A 20,677-nucleotide genomic window follows, 5' to 3' on the forward strand; every position below is an offset into this window, starting at 1 on the left:
CCACTTACATACCTGATGTATAACTCTTTCAGGCAGAGAAAGAAAAAAAAAGAAACACAGCATAGTTATTTGTGTGCCAGGCACTGTACATACCCATGTCTATTTCATCATGTCACAAGTCACCTCGGGTATCCTTTAAGGCCCAAGAACCTGAACAATATTAACTCTTAGCTCAGCATCATTGCAGGAAATTGAACCTCGGTGCATCAGTAAAAAGAAAAGAAATAGCCTGAACAGGATCTCTGTGCATTGTGAAAAAAGTACGTTAGGAGACTTTTCTTAAATCAGACTGAAGACCAACTATTTATGTGATCCATACGGTGAAAACCAATTCTAGCGGTGAAGTATTGTTTATTAGAAATACACAAACGTAAGTTTTTAAACTGTGATCTTTTTTATTTTAAATGCACCAAAAATAAAATATCAATATCTTTCCAATTTCAAGCTAGCAAGCTGTAAAAATGAAATCTAACATCTACAAAAACTTGTTATTACAAGCAGCACCGGCACTGCTTTTCATAAGTCACTTGAAACCAAGTTCTCTGGATCTTGGTTTCACCTGTCACAAAATAACTGGAAATTTTGATCTATGCTTTTCATCATCAGGTCATATGATAGTGAATATATGTTTGGAATATAGAGTACCTGCTCTTATCCTCACAGTATCTAAATATAGCTTCCTTTGTAATGAGCCTGTTAGTTCTCCTCATTTCCTGCAGCACAGCAGTCATCCAATCTTCCACGCGACCTTCAGCTGCAATAGCTTGGCGGAATGCCATCACCTCTCCCTCGGCTGAGATCATGCCTGTGGCCATCATTTCACCATGGTCTCCATCTTGAAACTTCAGTGATGCAATATTATCATACATCTGTAATCAGGGACATAATGATAGACAATGGTAAAGACATACCGGTAATAACGGAACATAACTAGAGTAAAAACACAGCTCCAGATCAGAGGTTGTATGCACTGACTAATGGGTTACTTTTAATTCTCCAAAAAGCAGAGCTAAAGCATCATCAGCTGGCTTGTTTAAAGGGAACCTGAAGTGAGTGGAATACGGATGCTGCCATCTTCATTCCCTAATAAACAATGCCAGTTGCCTAACTTCTGTGCTGATGCTCTGCCTCTAATAAGTTATGTCACCAATTGCTACTGCACCATTGTATGTTGACGTGCTGACATCACCTCTGGAGTCACAGGGAAAAGTGCATAAGTACTACAAGATCCGCACTGTCTAAAATCTTCCTTTATTTATAGCTCTTTAAAATTAGGGCATCACAATTAAAAACAATACAGCAGCATGGGCCGGGTCTGTAAGGAGGTAACGCAGAGCGTTTCGGACTCTAGGTCCTTTACCTGTGTTGGTTAGATAATTTAAGCCACTGGCCCAGAATGAGCATGCAAGCATGCAGATCAGATCCTTTGACTCTGATCTGACTCCACTGGCTGCATGCTTGTTGCAGATGTGTGACTCATAAATAACTAAAAGCCAAAAGCTCAGCATGACAGCCAGGCAACTGGCATTATTTATATGGGAATGAAGATGGCAGCCTCCATATTTCTGGTCTAACTTCAAAACTGTTATGCACAAAACCACTTGAAAGAGGAACTATTTTGAAAATAACATAATGAATAACATTGCTTATTGTGCTACAATATTAATTTATAAATGGTTTACTCAGTGTTTGACCACTGTAAAATATCTTTCCTCTCCCTGATTTACATTCTGAAATTTATCACAGACGACAACATCTTTAGGTTTGGTTCACACATAAATCTACACATTTCTGGTCAAGTACTGCCCTGTCCTATTATTTTATGTGTGAACACAGCCATAGAAACATATACAAAACTGATACAAAACTGACAGGACTGGACTTGAACGGAAATGTACAGATTTATGTGTGAACACGGCCATAAAAACACATACAAAACTGATGCCAACTGTCAAAAACTGACAGAACACCTTTTTATATGTGAACCAAATCTTACTCCTGCCAGGTGATCTCTGTGGAATGGTAGCTTACTGAAAGTTCTATGCCCAGAGAGAAATACTGCTTTCTTGGCAGATGGAAAAAGCCGTTATTTTCCCAAATGCAATGAGGTTCACAGACAGGAAACTGTCAGGACCATGGCGCTGACATCACACTGTGGGAGGGGTTTCACCACAATATCAGCCATACAGATGGCATGTGGGCAGCACGGTGGCGTAATGGTTAGCGCCTTGCAATGCTGGGTCCCTGGTTCGAATCCCAGCTGGGTCAACATCTGCAAGGAGTTTGTATGTTCTTCCCGTGTCTGTGTGGGTTTCCTCCGGGTACTCTGGTTTCCTCCCACATCCCAAAAACATACAGATAAGTTAATTGGCTTACCCCTAAAATGGCCCTAGACTACAGTACATACACTACACAATACATACATAGACATAGGACTATGGTAGGGCCTGGATTGTGAGCCCCTCAGAGGGACAGTTAAGAGACAAGCCAATAAACTCTGTACAGCGCTGCGGAAGATGTCGGCGCTATATAAATACTAAATAATAATAAATATTAATAATAATACAGATTTCCATGATAAACTACTTGAGAAAAGGTAAAGATTTCTCATTGGAAAGGGAGTATCGGCTACTGATTGGGATCCTGATCCTGATTCAATCCTGGGTTAAATTTCCTCTTTAAACTCTTTTGATTACTTGTTGAATTAACATGTACAAAGTGAACAAACCAACTGGACTGATGACAACTAGTCTTGCATTGCTTTTATAATCCTTACCTAGAGAACATATAAACAATATACTGGTCCATGCACCACTATAAGGCCCCATTTACACTTAATTGGTTGGTACGCTTTTTTTTCCTTCTCCTTAGCTGTGCATTATGAAAAATCTTTCAGTTACAACGCGTATAGTGTGAACTGAGCCATTGGGAAACATGGGCATTACTTTGAAAATCGGTTGTCCTTTCAGTTATAACTGAAAAGGGTCCTAGAGTTTGGTTACATGCACAGTACACTTCAGTATTAACACAAAGAAAAGTTCACCTTGATGATGTGTTCCTGTACACATGTGGGATCGCTGCTTCCGAGTATACTGAGAAGCTCGTCATCCGATATAAAGAAGAATCGCGGGAAAGCATTTCTCTTTGAATCAAGATAATCATTTAAACTCTTCTGACATTTCTCAAGGCCCTCACTGAGGTTCTGTAAGTCAAACAGCCGATTTGTAGCCTGGCAGCATCGCTTTATGACTGGGTCTTTTACAGTTTCTGACATGATCTGTAAAGAATAAAAGAATCCATTAGTCAAAATAAAAGATGATCATACTCTTAACAAAAAAAAAAAATCAGACAGAAACGCTGTTCATCGATATCATCGATATTATGACTACTGGTTTACAATTCTTTTAATATTTGCATTAAACAAAATGAATAAAGTGAAAAACAAAACAAACCCTAATCCATCTAAAAAATACCTACACCTAAGTGGACCCTTCCTAATATCCTACACAATTTGCCGAACAATGATTTACAAACAATTATTTGTATGAACGATTGGAAAAGATTGTTTGGGACCATTAATGGACAAAACTCCTAACCAATCCCATAAATTTAATGAAATCAATCCAATTTTCAGATTGAACCCATCAATCTGATCAGATTGGTTAGGAGGCTTTTGCCCATTAGTGGTCCTTCACAATCGTTTCCAATCGCTTATTCAAATAATCCTTAGTAAATGATTGTTCAGCAAATTGTATCATTAGGGACCACCGTAAAATGTATAGAAAGCCTTGCACAGGCAATTTATTTTGGTTGTGAGAAGTTGTCATCCTAAACACAATCCAGGCAGTACCAGTGGGTGAGTTCGCGCTCCATATCCAGCACAAGTTCTCTGTTTTGGAGCAAAGATTGTCATAGAGGCAATACCCAAAGTGGATGTTTAACAGAGCCAGGCATTTCGCCCTTTCTAAAGGCAGGCACAACATGTTACATCACCATTATTTTCTGGGCCAACCTCCAATCTGCCAAGTTTGTCACAAATCACAGCAGCGAATATAAACATATTGAGAAAATTCTGATGGCAAACTACACCAAGTATTGGAGCATGACTGCCGGTGCGACTCCAGAAGGACCCCCACCCTTGGTTTTATAGTGTCTCCTAGTCTCTTTTCTTCTCCGGGGAAGAGATGCTCTACTTGGCTTGCTACTGTTGGTTCTTACAGGTGTGGTGCCTCGTTGTGCTGCTATTGTACTGTGCAAAACACTGACAGATCAATTATACCCTACAGCCAAGATTAAACTTTTCCTATACAACACTTTATAAACGCTAACCCCCATCATGTAGTCTATGTTATTTACTGCTCTGCATGTCATGTATGGGTGTCAAGTATGTGGGCTGCACAATAAGGTATGGCCTAGGCTGGGAATATGTCTGAAAGGGGAGGAGCCCCCTCAGGAATACTCATTAAATAGTAAAAACACTAACAACACTTACGCGTTTAAATATTTTGTCTATGTTGTCAAACTTCTTTGCCTCCTCTGGTAACTGTGATCTAATATCTCCTCCGATAAATATGCTCTCCAAGTACATCCACTTCCGCTGTACCACCATCCAAACCTGAACATACAAAATAAATATAAACTGCAGAAAGGATGTAAAGGATAGAACTGAGCAAATGCTGTGAACAGGCTTTATTTTTTCATGACTAGTAATGCAGTATAGTCAGTCCGATCAGTGGGTGGCTGCTCACTTACTACATTTCATATTTCATTCCATGAGGTAGTATAATTAAGTCCTGTGTATGATGAGTGAAAATACTTACTGCAATGACTTCTCCAATGAGGGAAAGCGTCTTTTCCCAGAGCTGTACAGTGTTTAGGAAAGGACCGACAAACCGACTGCCTGAGATACTTTGCAAGTTCATAGCGTTGTCATCAAGAAATTGCAGAATTTCATCAACAGATCCTAGGATGTTGCCACGGTCTTGGGTGCCTTTAATATAGCGCTGCACTGTAAATTTCATATTTTCCCATGTGTCTACAATCTCCTTAACACCCTAATAAGGACAAAACAAGTACATCCATTTAAATTAGCACACACCTCTAACTTTAATGGTCTTGCATCATGATATTACAAGACAATGAAAAATAGTGAATCCAGCATACTTTCTCAAAATAAATATTTAGTTTTCAGTGATCAACTTAAATATTAAATCTACCTGCCTAAAACATAGTAGATCCCACTTGTGCAGCCACTTGAACCCCACAAAACCTTTGAAGAGGTGGTATCTGGGACCAAAAATATTTGCAACAGATCCTTTAAAGAGAGTCTGAAGCCAAATAAATGACCTCTTTTCATTGCACAGTTATGTTAAGCATTAAGATCAAAGCTGATTCGCCACATCCCCATGGCAGAACAAGGTATTTATCCCCACAAAATCCTGGGGCAAAATTCCACAACTTTCTAGGTTGTGGATGTTGCTACCCGAGGGAGGCAGAGCTTTGCACTGTAGCTCTGCCTCCTGTCCAGTCAATCTCCACCGATCTCCGCCTCTCCCCACCCAGTGAAAGACTGAGAGGGGCGGGGAGAGGCGGAGATTGACTGGACTGGAGGCAAAGCTGCAGCACAAAGCTCTGCCACTACCAGAAAGCAATTGGAGAATTTTGCCCTGGGGATTTCGGGTGGATAAATACCTCATTCTGCTGTGGGAATGCAGCGAATCAGCTTAATGCTTAACATAACTGTGCAATAAAAAGAGGTCATTTATTTGGCTTCAGACTCTCTCTAAGTCATGTAAGTTGTGAAGAGCGGCCTACATGCATCAGACTGTATTGGTCTGAGACCTGAGGAATTTGGAGGCCTAAAAACATGATTGATCAGACCAGTTTTTCCATTGCTCAATGGTCTCATTCTGATGGACAGGGGTAAGCATGGGTACTCTGGCTACTCTGCAGGTACCCAGCCCCATGTGCAGAAAGTCGTAATGCACTGTATATTCTAGCTAAAAGAAAAACACTGAATCCAAGCTTATCTCCTAAAGTGAGGACACTTAAGCAAGATCATTCACATGCTTGTATGCCTATGTTATAGGGCCAGAGTTAGGACACATACAAACTCAGGGGAGCCTCTGCGTGGTGTAAGTGACTACGCAAAATAAAGAATTAACGTAACTTAGCTGTAGGGATAGCGGTTCCTGCATGTTTAGACTGTAGTGAGTATTTGCATGTGATTGGGCAAAGGGCTAACTAACTTTGCTGCACTTTGTATTCTGACACCTTTCTCTCAAGGCCTGTATTTTATGTTTTTCATCAAAATGTGCTACAGCAGCCAATCTTTCGGACTATACCAGGAGAGCTAGACTATGTTTCAAACTTGCTTTGGGTGTCCTTGACCCTGTCGATATCACCAGCTTCCTTGGATCTCTTTTGTTAGGTGCTAACCAGTGCATCACTCAAGACTTGCCATTTTGGAGATGCACTAAACCAGTCATCTAGTAGCTGCATAGTGTACTGGTTAAGGGCTCTGCCTCTGACATAGGAGACCAGGGTTTTACAAATCAAGTCAAATCAAATGAGACCAGGGTTTGAATCTCAGTTCTTCCTGTTCAGCAAGCCTGTACCTTTTAATTGACGAGACCTTGGGCTACATTCCCTAACACTGCTATTGCCTATAGAGCGCGCCCTAGAGGTTGTTGCTTTAAATCTGCAGGAGAAAAAAGCAATATAAATGTTTTGTGTCTGTGTCTTGTCTTGTCTAGACATCACAAATTGGTGTTTGTCACTGTGTTGCCCACATCTTGCATTTGACACTTTTTCTTGCTCTGAACACATCAGCTCCAATAACTGAACATCCCCTTGCTGCTAATTACATCCATCCCTTTGACTGGCAATGTGACAAGATAATCCATGTTATCCATTTTACTCGTCCGTGATTTTAAGAACGTTATTGCCCGCCCTGAAAATATCAGCGTCTCTTGCTGTTAGCTTATAAACTACTAGGTTTACAGTATGATGAGTTACTAATTAAATGAAATCATGAATGTTTCAGCAATCCTCACTATTGTTTGGTATAAGAAAGCATTGGTGAGTGTTACATACTTCTGTAACCCCCCCCCCCCCTTTTTTTCACATGACATTTTTATGCAGGCTTTATCTGAAAGATGATACACATAGAGGTTAATATTTATCCTGAAGTATTAACTCACATACAGTAATCAATGGGATTTTAATTTTTAGGTATAGGAGAATATGAATGGGTATAGGAGAAAGGGAAAATATGATTGGATGCACCGGGGTACCACAGAAGTTCTCAAAGAGCTACCCTAAGATCTCTCAGTTAGCAAAGTCATGAGTATCGACTGTACTAAAAAACATGAAGATTATTTTGACCACAATATTAATAATGTGGGTGGTAATTTACTAATTTGGTGTGATATCCCTTCTTAAAACAGAAGGTACTTACACAATAATTCAGCTTTAAGTAAACATCTGTGGTTACCGACAATGCACTGCTACTGAACAACTGAATATGCAAATTATCTCTTTATGTCCCCGAAGCCAGGCTTACATCCAGTGTATAACCAGCCTATAGCTTTAAATTTTACAGAGCCACAACAACCCCACATACAGACAACCCTGTTTCGGACTTTTGGTCCTCCTCAGTACATGGCAGGGATCGATATGGCTTTATGGGAGTTGAGTACCTTACCTTCTCAATGCTGAGCTCCTTAACTGCAGATGCCACAATGTCACTAATCACATCAGAATACTTGTGCAACTCCATAGCAAACATGTTTTCCAGTGTAAAAGTGTCTGGATTCATTTCAAAATTGGTCCCAGTTTTGGCCATCAGCTCTTTCCAATGCCTATAAAAAACATATTCAATCTATGATGAAGAAATTACTTAAAGGAAACTTAAACTGATGTAAAACACAACCTGGCATCTATATTTCTTGCTGACGTTCTAGCTCAGGCATGGGCAAACTTGGCCCTCCAGCTGTTAAGGAACTACAAGTCCCACAATGCATTGCAGGAGTCTTACAGCCACAGTCATGACTCATAAAGGCAAATGCATTGTGGGACTTGTAGTTCCTTAACAGCTGGAGGGCTACGTTTGCCCATGCCTGTTCTAGCTTGCAATATTGTCTGGATATACTGTATGTAAGATTCTCAGGGCACTCATGGCGGCGGAACGCAGAGAACCACGCTGAGGCGCCTCTGGGTCTTGGAAGGCCGCTGACGTCACTGGAGCGCATGTCGCTCAGCTCCCATTGGATAGGTGGCGGACTCGCTCTCAGTATGCCCTCTGCCACTGTAAACAATAGCCACGTGTGTGTATGGTGTGTCAGCTAACCTGCTAACACGCCGCAATGTAACTGGTTAAATTTGGATGCTTTTGCTTTCTGATACTCAGGTGAGTGCCCCCAGACATCGCCCGTGACAGCATTTAGCTTTGGCTTGTTGCTGGGTATGCGCTCATATATATTTGATTACTGTTGCCGACTCTGCTTTGTATCTTTGATCACATTTAACTCTAGCTTGAGTTGATTCCCTGTTACCGACTCTGCTTTGTATCCTGATCACGCTTATTGGATTACCCGTTGCCAACTCTGCTGTGTACCTGGACCTTGCCTGTCTGCTGCCTGGACCGACACTGGCTACACTGAGCACACTACCTCTAAGTGCCTGAACTTCATCCCATTCTTCCTGCTAACAACCACCTGACTCTCATCTGAATTGCTTCATCTTACAGGCCTCAGGTAACTATATACCTGTGTATACTGTGCCTTGCATTGTACTTTAGGTTCTGTGTGATGAATACTATGTGTCAGTCTGTATGCTACATCTACCTGCAGGGTATTGTAGTTCTGTTTTCGGTAGGAGTTTGTGCAGGTGTTATGGGCTGGGCTATAGGTCAGTCATATGGGCATACAGCCTGACCTATAGTCATTGACCAGACAAGCCTGACAATATAATGACATAGTCTGACACAGGGGCTTTTAACTGCCTATTGGATACTGGGACTATTTTTGCCCCTGTTGTGTTCTTTTAAGACTCTATAACTACATTTCAGATGGCTTTGGAATATGTAGCAGGATTATGTATACGTTGGCATGGTTTCTCTTTACAATAAAGTATATGTTTTTGCATATATATCGATTTTTTGGAGTATTTATAGACCTTCTACCTTCAATGATTTTTACACCCAAAAATTGTCTACACCTTAAGGGGTACAATAATGTTTAAACGTTGCCCTTCTTGATTTAGCAATATATAAATGTGTCACATCTTGTGATACCTAATATATATCGTTTATAAGGGACAAATTAGACTTTCAAGGTGCACAGTAGAAAAAAGCAAACAGGCACTACAACTGCTAGTGTGTCTGGGTGGGGTAGAAAAAATCCTCAGATGTCAGGAGGGCCTGGTTGGGTAGAGTAATACGTTTCCGATGCGTGCTCAAAACATGTGAAACAGCATATACAGGATCTTCTCAAAAAATTAGCATATTGTGATAAAGTTCATTATTTTCTGCAATGTACTGATAAACATTAGACTTTCATATATTTTAGATTCAAATGCACACAACTGAAGTAGTTCAAGCCTTTTATTGTTTTAATATTGATGATTTTGGCATACAGCTCATGAAAACCCAAATTTCCTATCTCAAAAAATTAGCATATTTCATCCGACCAATAAAAGAAAAGTGTTTTTAAAACAAAAAAAGTCAACCTTCAAATAATTATGTTCAGTTATGCCAATTGCCTGTCTGTCTGCTGAAAAGCTTTATGGAGATGAAGATTTCAGTTTTCAGCACGACCTGGCACCTGCTCACAGTGCCAAAACCACTGGTAAATGGTTTACTGACCATGGTATTACTGTGCTCAATTGGCCCGCCAACTCTCCTGACCTGAACCCCATAGAGAATATGTGGGATATTGTGAAGAGAAAGTTGAGAGACGCAAGACCCAACACTCTGGATGAGCTTAAGGCCGCTATGGAAGCATCCTGGGCCTCCATAACACCTGAGCAGTGCCACAGGCTGATTGCCTCCATGCCACGCCGCATTGAAGCAGTCATTTCTGCAAAAGGATTCCCGACCAAGTATTGAGTGCATAACTGAACATAATTATTTGAAGGTTGACTTTTTTTTGTTTTAAAAACACTTTTCTTTTATTGGTCGGATGAAATATGCTAATTTTTTGAGATAGGAAATTTGGGTTTTCATGAGCTGTATGCCAAAATCATCAATATTAAAACAATAAAAGGCTTGAACTACTTCAGTTGTGTGTATTTGAATCTAAAATATATGAAAGTCTAATGTTTATCAGTACATTACAGAAAATACTGAACTTTATCACAATATGCTAATTTTTTGAGAAGATCCTGTATGTGAGGACTGTTTCGCTCTGTTGAGCGTCCTCAGAGGCTCTCTGCACGTTGCAGAGAGCCTCTGAGGACGATGAATAGAGCAAAACAGTCGTCAGGCCCCAACACTGCTCCCACCTCGCCCCACAGCATTTGGAAGATTGGGTAGGACTTTTATTACCATTGTTATGCTTGTTTTGAGATGTATCTCATAAGCCGGAAGTATTAAAGCTTTTTTATACGTGGAATGCAAGTGCCAAACTGCCTTTTTCTCTTTCTCCTGGATCAAATTAGACTTTCTATGTGCAGTGTATTTTTCCAATAATCCAAATTATAAAGTGTTACTATAGATAAAACCCACATATTTTTTGTCTATTTGTCTTGGTTATTACAAAACTTAAATTATGTCCCAAGTACAATGTATGGCGACAATACTTTATTTGGAAATAAAGGTGTATTTTTGTTCCATTTGTGCTTCTTTATACCATATCAATAATTACAAGCCCTTATTTACAAAAATAACAGTAATATACCCTCATAACATATATATTGAAAAAGTTGAGTCCCTAAGGTAACTATTCTATGAGTGAAGGTGGTCCGCGCGCCATGGCACACCGGTGTTTTCCCCAACAGAGAATGCAAGCCTGAGAAGGTATGCCCTGTTTTAGAGTTCCTTTAGCTTTGGGTACAAGGATCTGCTTGGCTGAGAGTCAAATCAAGGTGGTAAGGGTTTACCTGCATACAAGGCTTTCTGTTTGGTCTCCAATAAAGCCTTGTTCCTCTTTTGTTAAAAAAAAAATATGTGAGGGTACAAGAGAGAAAGGTATCTAATGTTAACTTACTTATTGTAATTTTTCACCCCTGCAGGGGGACGGAGTGGTGGCAAATGGCCCTTGAAGCAATCTGTTGCTTCTAGGATCGCCTCAAATGGGAAAAATCTGAATCGAAATGTGGCATTTGCACAAACAATGGTACCGGCGCTGTTCATTCATTTCATGCCGCAGCCATCATTTATCACTGTCCATATGTCTTTGTGGACTAGGCCTAAATTATACCAATTTCCTAGCTGTCCTGCTGATCCTGCATCTCTAATACTTTCATCCACAGAACCAACAACAACAACAAATAACATTTGCAAAGCGCTTTTCTCCCGTAGGACTCAAAGCACATAAGCATGGCTCAGACCAATAATTGGACCAGAAGAGTATGAGCAACAGGTGCTGTGATTAAAGTCTGGCCATATTAGCTACATGCTTGTTTCAGATGTGTGAGTTAGATATTATTGCAACCAAAATGATCAGCAAGACAGCCAGGCAATTGGCATTCTTTAAAAGTAAAAAAAATGGCAGCCTCCATATACACTTCTCATTATATTATCCCTTTAACTTACAGTAAGTCTGATATAACTTTTCTTATCTACTTTTTAATATATTTTATTAACTTGCTATATGCTACAATGGAATTTTGTAGATAATACAAAATAATATCTCCTGTAAGAATCTTTACATTCTAGATACAAAGAAATGTCGGGAAGACTAACCACTTGGCCACCAGACAGGTCAACTAATTGTTAAAACTTGTAACACTGTACATTAAAATGTTGGCTATTAATTATTTAACTGTTTATTAGGCACAGAAATACTAGCACATACCTGTCTCTCAGGGCCTCATTCTTCAGATCAAGCAGCAATGGGATGGAGTCTTTAAACTCCTTCATTTTGGACTCTAGATAGAAGGCCACAGGCAGGCTGCGGATTTCCTTAGAAAGCTTTCTGTAAGTCTTAAGAAAACCATCAATTCCATCCTGGAGAATCTGGACATTTAAATTTGCCCACAATGTCTGCGACCATTCCTCTTTGGCAAGCTACAAAGAAAAAAGAAATACTGAGATTAGTAATTAAAAGAAATTAAATTTAAACTGTAACTCCGGCCACAGAAATGGAAGGGTCCTGATTTTATTGCTGTCAGGTTGGTGATATAGCAGTGGTGAAACACAATGGGAACTCTACTTATACTTTAAAAATTAAGATTGGAGCTATTGTATTGGTTTGATTTATTTTACCTTAGACAACATGAAAAACGTATCATGTGTTTTATATTGTATCAATCTGACATTGTTGTAACAAAAAGCAAGCCACCATGTAGCATGATCTGACAAGTCCAAGAACTCTGGATAAAATGAATTAACATTTTCTTTAAGATTTAAATCAAAGCAGTTCAACTTAATTTCAAATTTTGGAATAATGTAGCATAAAAAATAACATTTTAATGTGGAAAAGTTGTGATTGGCCTGAGGTTCAGTATAAGTGTCCTGAAAAGTTAATCAAAAAAACACAATTAGAAATCACACTGTACGCCACAAAGGGTACCAAAATGTAAATCTTCCCAAAGAATTGGTAAAATCATAAACTTGAGCTGCTCGCTGAATTGGAGTGTGCATGGGGTTAATGTACTACACCTGTTTTAGGCTGTGTGGTTCTAATAAATTAGCTCTGCCGTAAGTAGTATCTCCCAGGATTTTACATATCATGGCCCATATGCAATTAACTTTCAGAAAAGGTTTCAGAAAATTGGAACGTCTATATGAAAGAAAATCACGCCTTTGGTGGAACATTAAATATAATAAGGAATATATAGCAGATCATCATTCCCCTATGTGGTTAAGAGTCCAAATTTTTCCCCATAGAAAGAACGTAACAGTTGAATTTAAGAGAAAGTGGGAGGCCAATCTGGAGAATTGTGCGCATGTGTGCCTTTCTCTGATGAATGATCTAGATGAGGCAGAATTGACCCTCTTAGATAAGGAGATCAATAAGATTACAGCGGAGTTGAAGTCTCACTCTGGTGAGGATTTATATAAAAAACGGAATGAGCAACTAGAACAACATATTAAAAAATACAACAAGGATTTGGTTTATCTACGGGATAAAAAATTGTTCAATGATCGTTTAGCATATAAATTGGGAAAGGCATATCGTTGGGAAAGTAAGCCCATTCCCTCTAAGCCTCGAGGAGTGCAACCCAAGCCAAATTCAAAACCTAAAAGTGTTGGTGCTGATGATTCGGACTCATCAGTAGTGAGTGTCAGCTCCGCTACCTCAGAATCAAGTCAGGACTCTGAATCTCAGACTAAAAAAGGCAAATATCGGACTCGATTACAGGATAAAATAACAAAAAAATCTAAACAACAGCAAGGATGTGGGGGCGGCACAGGGACACCCAGCACAGTAGGACAGGTGCAGCCGTCCTAATCGTCAGTTCCTTTTTTAGAGTAATCAAACCCAAATTATTGAGTGGAAATGATGGCCCCGTGGACACGAGTCTACAGTCACAAAATGATCTGCAAGTAAATAATCTCACAGGAGAGATATTACCTGATATTGTCCAACAATTATTGCGTAAAGGTTTGGGCTTTTGTCCCCTGCAACATATGGATAGGTTTGATTTTACTGTGGATCTACACTTATTCTGTAGAAAGTTGTTCCTTCAGTCCACGGCTATAAAAACAAAGAATTCCTGTCCTACTCCGACCTCCTCCACCTTGATGTTAACTCAGGGTGATCAGGAGGCTTTAGAGGATCTTAACTTTTTATGTGCTTTGAATCGAACAGATGATGATGATGTTTTGGGGTCTGCTGTCGCTGTCAGTGACTGGGGTCCTTTGCCGCCTCGTTACATCAGTGTCAATAGACAGTGTAAAAGTCGGTCTACACGTTTTCCACCTCTGTCCACAAACGTAGGGATTAGATGCTTTATCCAGGCAGTTGAAGGGGATATTGCGAAACTTGATGTAGCCAATGATGGTAGATCGGATCTGACTGGCACTGATTGTGAGGCTTTCGATTTTCTGGTTTCACGTACTGACTGGGTCATCAAACCCTCTGATAAAGGGGGGAATGTCGTGGTTATGATTGCTTGTGATCACAGGGCCATGTGTCTGGACCTCCTGGGCCAGCGGGGATGCTATGAGAGGGTCTCGGCGTCGAGGGTAGATCGTTGTCAGGGAGAACTTTTTGATCTTATTGAGAGTGCCCGCAGTGAGGGTCTGATTGATGAGGAGGTAGCAGCCTTTCTGAAGGTGAATGACCCTATATTGCCTACCTTTTATGCGTTACCAAAAGTGCATAAACGTTTGTATAAACCCCTGGGACGTCCGATTATCTCGGGAAGGGGCTCTTTGACGGAGAAAGTAAGCGTCTATGTGGATAAACATTTACAGTCACATGTTCAGGGGCTGCCCTTGTATATAAAAGACACCACACATTTATTGCGGGTGTTGGATGATATTATTGTTCCATCGGACACCATTTTGGTGTCCCTTGATGTCGAGTCCCTATATTCTTGCATTCCCCATGGCCTCGGGGTCCAGGCGGTGGCCAACTTTTTGGGTGAGTTGGTGGTGCAGGATGCTGCATCTTATTTTGGACTTGCTAAAGTTTTTGTTAACTAACAATGTCTTTACTTTTGACGGTGAACGGTACCTCCAGGTGCAGGGTGCGGCGATGGGGTCGACTTGTGCCCCGTCGTACGCAAACCTGTACCTGGGGGACTGGGAGAGACTCATCTTCTCTGATGACAGTCTGTCGGGGTACCTGTGCCACGTGCTATCGTGGCACAGGTACATTGACGATATTTTGATCTTATGGACCGGCACATCTGCGCAGGTGACGGATTTTGTCTCTCAACTTAATTGTAACAACAAGTACCTTAAATTTACATCGGAGGTTCAACCGCGATCAATTGCATTTCTTGATATTTGCATCTCAATCGAGCAGGATGGACGGTTGACTACGACCCTTCATCGTAAGGCCACAGCAAGTAATGCGTTACTCTGCGCGGATAGTTTTCATCCCACACATACCATCAGAGGCATACCAATTGGCCAATATTTGAGAGCACGTCGGAACTGTTCAAGGGATGAGTCTTTCCTCACCGAAGCAAGTGACCTACGGCGTAGGTTTAAATCTAGAGGTTATTGTGATAGTCACCTGCGTAGGGCATTTAATCGTGCCTGGAAGAGTAAACGTGCTGATCTCCTTCGGCCGCACAGAAGGGTAGCTGAGGGTGCATCATCTGCACCTTTATGTTTTTTCACTAGATATTGTGCGCAGCATCCTGCACTAAAGGGTATTCTTAGGAAACATTGGTACCTGTTACAGAATGACCCCGTGATTGGTCCTCTGGTACCAGCGTCTCCTAGCCTCACATTTCGGAGAGCCAGATCCTTAAGGGATGCGTTTGTACGAAGTCATTTTACTGGTGTTGCCCCCAAAAAACATTGCCTAACCACAGGTATTTATACCTGTGGAGGCTGTGATTATTGCCAGTATGTACAGGTCGGCAGGGTTGTCCCTATGTCTTGCGGCAGGAGGATTACACTGTCCCATTTTTTTAATTGTAAGACTAAATTGGTGGTATATATTCTACTATGCCACTGCGGGGCTTTTTATGTTGGTAAAACGAAACGTCCACTTAGAGAACGTATGTCTGAACACATTAAGAGCATCGAAAACCGGGACGCGAGTTCTCCTGTCGCTAGACATTTCGAGTTGGAACATGATGGCAGTACAAGGGGTGTAAAATTTATGGCCCTTGATCGGATACACCCCACGATTAGAGGGGGCAATCCTGACAGACTTCTTTTGCGATGCGAATCCCGCTGGATTTACAATCTACAGGCTTGTTCAACACCAGGCTTAAATGAGCAGATCAGTTATGCACATTTTTTGCCTATTTAGTTCCATATTTGCGCCATGATACAGTATGTGCATCTCTCTGTGCCGGTCTGAGTGTGCGATCTCTCTCGCCTTGGGGTGGCGGGGTGTCTTGCTGCAGCATCCCCCCCACTTGTTAGCCCTGTGTACTTCTGCACAGTTCCACAAATATTGAGGCAGTTGCTTTTAGGCTTCTGTGGTTTTTTGTAATATAAGTTTACCTGATGTACTATCGGGTCCCAGTTTCCTGCATGCTATGGGCTATTATTTTTTGCAATCAGTACATTTGTGAGGGAATATATCAAATATAAATTACAATACTGAATAACCGTCTTCAATATGGCGGAAGTTAATGATTAATGTGTATGTGTGCGTTCGCTGGAAATTATTGTACATGGGTGGATTGGCGGCGTACTAGCTGTGCTCTCCACGCAGGGCCCCCCTTTTCTGTTTTTTTGTTTTTGATTTTGGCTCCTTTGAGCATGCTGGTAATGTGTGGTGCCAGCTTAGGGACCTATATATATATATATATATTGGGACCCTTTTTAGTATATATATTTTTTGTTTTGTTTGACCTTGCGTGGATTTATATCTGAATCTTGGCACAGTAACTGCTCATGCAGTGTTATGTTCGCCGCTGTTCCATCCTCTGCATTGACTTCTCCTTTCCGCGATCGCACACATTATACAATGATGTCACGAGTGGGTGGAGAAAAGGTGTGATTGGTTAGTGTTTTAGACAAGTACTTTCGGGATTAGCGTGTTGGCAACCACGCCCCCTTGAGAAAGCCGGAAGCCGGCGAAACGTCGGGGGAGCCGCACGTTCCTCTGCATGGGACGCCACGCCGTCCCGATCTCCATCCAGCCACCCATTACAGGTCTGTCCAAGGGCCTCCCGGCCATGCATGCTGACTACCATCTTCGCTGCTTGGACTTCTAGTGCTGCCGAGCTTCATCCATCTTAGGAAGCATATGGGGATCATATACACTATCCAGCATTGACATCGAACTGTCATCAGGAGCTCACAAACCTCGAGAGTGAGATGAACTGGCAGTCTGTGCATAGCGGACCCTTATGGATACGGTGAGATAAGCCTGATTTGACACGTATCACACGGCTAATTTGTTGTGCTATGCTGCGCTTCTACAGTGTGACCTGCCGCTGATCTGTGCTTGTTATATGTGCTACATGTGCTTACACTGCTGCTGTCCAAAGCAATACTATGTGCTGGTATCATCTGGACTGTTTTGCATCAGCCTAACTACCCATGCCAGACTTCACGTGGGTTTGATGACAGCCTATATACAAGTATGGAGCTTACAAGCAATTGATCTCATAAGAACGTATGCATCTTTTCCAACTTTGTTGCTTATTGGAATCTTTTTTTTCAGCTTTAGCCTTAGATGCCGGCGTACGCATGTGACTGTGTGTGGGCTGCTTGGATGGATGATTTGTGACAGGGTGGCCATCCCATGTGATTTTTAATGTACCTAACAAATTTCTTTAATAAATTTTGATATGATTGATTGGTATATTACTGCATCAATTAGTGTTCATTGATAGTTTCCGGTTGTCTGGGTAATTTATGTCCTGCCCCTCTTATTATCACTGCCACTTTTTTGATTATTGCAATTAACTTTTGCTCCTGAGTTATCACAAAGTGACATTTTCAAACTTGTCCATAAAATGCCTTTTAAATCACCAAGCAAGAAAATACTTCAAATAGTTTTGATAGTACTTTTCCACTGACTTTTTGGTACTTTTTCAATTGCAAAGTGCTGAAATGTATTCTAAATAGAATATGGAAATTATCTCCTAGTAGAAAACTCAGGAGAAAGTTACACTTCGGAAACAAAAACAAAAGACCGAGAGCCCAAATGGTGCAGTATGTCAAAGAAACAGGACAAAATGAAATAAAACGAGTTTATACTCACAAACGTGGGTTGCCCCTAGGCAACCACTCCATATGCCGGTGGGGAGAATTAGAACCTGACCCCACTCAGGTATAAGATGTCGCTCTCTGTAGAAAGAAATTTTAGGAAGAATCCTTGCCACCATAGGTGGATCGCAATGTGTTAAGGATAAGTACTCTGAGGCGCTAAGCTGTGTTCAGACCCCCAATTGCTTGTACTCCTGTTCGATTGCCTGAGGAAGCGGGATAATCCCGTGAAACGCGTAGCACCCGGGAGTACCATTAAATTGCTGAATCTTTGACCAAACTTTGTGGTTTTTATTGGTTTCGGTCTGTTGGAAGGGTGGTGAGTACGTCTCCCCCCATTTTAATTCTTATAATTGTTTTTACTCTTTTTGGCGCCTCTGGTACTTATCCTTAACACAGGAGAAAGTTAATTGCATATGGGCCATAATATGGTTGCAAACCATTACTACTTGATTGCAGACAATTTTTAATAAAATGATCTTGGTTTGTGGGATAATTTATGCTTTTTAATGCTCTCCGGTCCTGAAGAACTTTAGTAAATTAGGACTTTTGCCAGTTTCTTTAGCTGTATTGCACAGAGCATATTGCTCAAGTGAACTATTGCACTCAGTCTGACATCCGTTGGATGTCCCAGTTACAGTATATAATAGCAAGGTATGTCAAACTAAAGATAAATGTATGCACCACAGAATCACACATGATGTATCCTGACATACCTTCTGCGCACTGTAAATATCATAGATCTGCCGCAAACCCTTCATTTCCTTTTGCAGCTGTAAGAGCTCAGGGTACATGGTTATAGGGAGATCAAAAAGTTTTTCTGCATTAGCCAATTCTTGTCGGCTCTTCTCGTATTTACCCAGCTCTTGCTCATATGAAACCAGGATCTGCAAACCTGCAAGCAACCAGGTAACAGAAATTATATAAGGATTCACATATACAGTATAACATATTGTGATTTCATGTTATTTAAGTTACATTTTAATTTCAGTTCTCAGTAGTTCTGATTTTTTTCCCTCAATATTCTAAAATAATATCAGGGTTAAAATCGGATTTAACCCTTGGGCACCAGCAGCAACATTACACTGTTACATACAGGACTTTTCAGACCTCTCATTTTCCTGTTCATGAAAGAGAAGGAATGCTGTGCATGGTTGTTACACACATAAGAGGGGGCTGAACATGAAATGAGAAAGGTGCTGTTGCACATGGATAGAAAGCAACAAGAAAGTTGGCCTAAGGGTGGAAAACATATAAATCCAGCATTGCAAATATAATACTGGTTAAGAAAGTTGTACCAGGTATACTTCAGGTATAGTAGGCAGGTAAGTCTCCCTGGTAGTATTTACCATAACACTTGTAATGTATATAGATAATCTGGAGAAGAAAGTTTTTATTTAATAAAAATGACTCACTTTGGCTGGATTTACACTATGGGTCCTTTTCCACTAGCAATCGCTAGCATTTGCGCTAAAACGCTAGCGATTGTGATTCAGCAAAGTCCCTTTTTTTCCGCAATTGCAATTTTGCTATGCAATGCACTGCATAACAAAATCGCGGTAAAAATCTCTTCGCATCATGATTGCGCTTTGGTAAAAAACGAATCGCGGTAGTGGAAATTACCTACCGCAATTCCGATGTTCTTATGCAAACCCTAGCGCTTTAAAAATTGCTAGAGTTTTGCGATTTTGCGATTCAGCATCGCAAACGCCACAAGTGGAAAAGGGCCCTATAAGCGCTTTTCTGAGCGCTTGTGATTGCTGAGCGCTTTTTAAAAATCACTCCCATTCACTTTCATTAAAATCACTGTAAAAATCACCCCTTATGCACTTTGCACGATCGCAGTAATTCTATGTGATTTTTACTGCGATTTTAATGAAAATGAATGGGAGTGATTATTAAAAACCGCTCAGAAAGCACTCAGCAATCACAAGCGCTCAGCAAGCGTTCAGAAAAGCGCATGTGCATCCAGCCTTAGTCTGACTTTACTTAAAGGGACACTTAAGTCAAACAAAAAAAATGAGTTTTACTCACCTGGGGCTTCCAATAGCCCGCTGCAGCTGTCCGGTGCCCTCGCCATCTCCCTCCGATCCTCGTGGCCCCGCCGGCAGCCACTTCCTGTTTCGGTGACAGGAGCTGACAGGCTGGGGACGTGAGTGATTCTTCGCGTTCCTGGCCACAATAGCGCTATCTATGCTGCTATAGCATATATCATATACCATATAGCAACATAGAGGGTGCTAATGTGTCTGGGAACGCGAAAAATCACTCGCGTCCCCAGCCTGTCAGCTCCTGTCACCGAAACAGGAGGTGGCTGCTGGCGGGGCCAGGAGGATCGGAGGGAGACGGCGAGGGCACCGGACAGCTGCAGGGCGCTATTGGAAGCCCTAGGTGAGTAAAACTCATTTTTTTTGTTTGACTTAAGTGTCCCTTTAAAGAAGACTTCTACCCCAAGCCCTATTTAAGTTTTAGGTGGAATGAAGCAGGATTAATCTTCTGCTGGTTATTCACAGCTGTCCGTTGACCTTGTAGAAAGACGTACACTCATCCTAGTTTCACTATAACATCTGTAAGTTGAATTTCTTGTTCCACCTCACTGGGATACAGGTATTCTCCTGAACTGCTGTTATCCTTTATTTATAAAGCAACTGCTCATTA

At 41.1% G+C, this 20,677-nt stretch overlaps 1 protein-coding gene across 1 annotated transcript in view; it reads right to left on the reverse strand.

Annotated features, from left to right (window-relative positions):
- The window catches only part of DNAH10 (dynein axonemal heavy chain 10), a 182,728-nt gene that overhangs the window by 113,762 nt on the left and 48,289 nt on the right, over positions 1–20,677 (reverse strand). The window contains exons 24-30 of the mRNA XM_068244102.1: positions 18,736–18,914; positions 12,018–12,229; positions 7,706–7,862; positions 4,821–5,054; positions 4,493–4,615; positions 3,044–3,277; positions 646–869 (exon numbers count right to left, since the gene is read on the reverse strand). Of these exons, the coding sequence (XP_068100203.1) occupies positions 646–869; positions 3,044–3,277; positions 4,493–4,615; positions 4,821–5,054; positions 7,706–7,862; positions 12,018–12,229; positions 18,736–18,914 (1,363 nt within the window). The remainder of the gene's footprint in view (positions 1–645; positions 870–3,043; positions 3,278–4,492; positions 4,616–4,820; positions 5,055–7,705; positions 7,863–12,017; positions 12,230–18,735; positions 18,915–20,677) is intronic.

This window comes from Hyperolius riggenbachi, chromosome 1 (assembly GCF_040937935.1).
Source record: "Hyperolius riggenbachi isolate aHypRig1 chromosome 1, aHypRig1.pri, whole genome shotgun sequence".
Lineage (NCBI taxonomy): Eukaryota > Metazoa > Chordata > Amphibia > Anura > Hyperoliidae > Hyperolius > Hyperolius riggenbachi.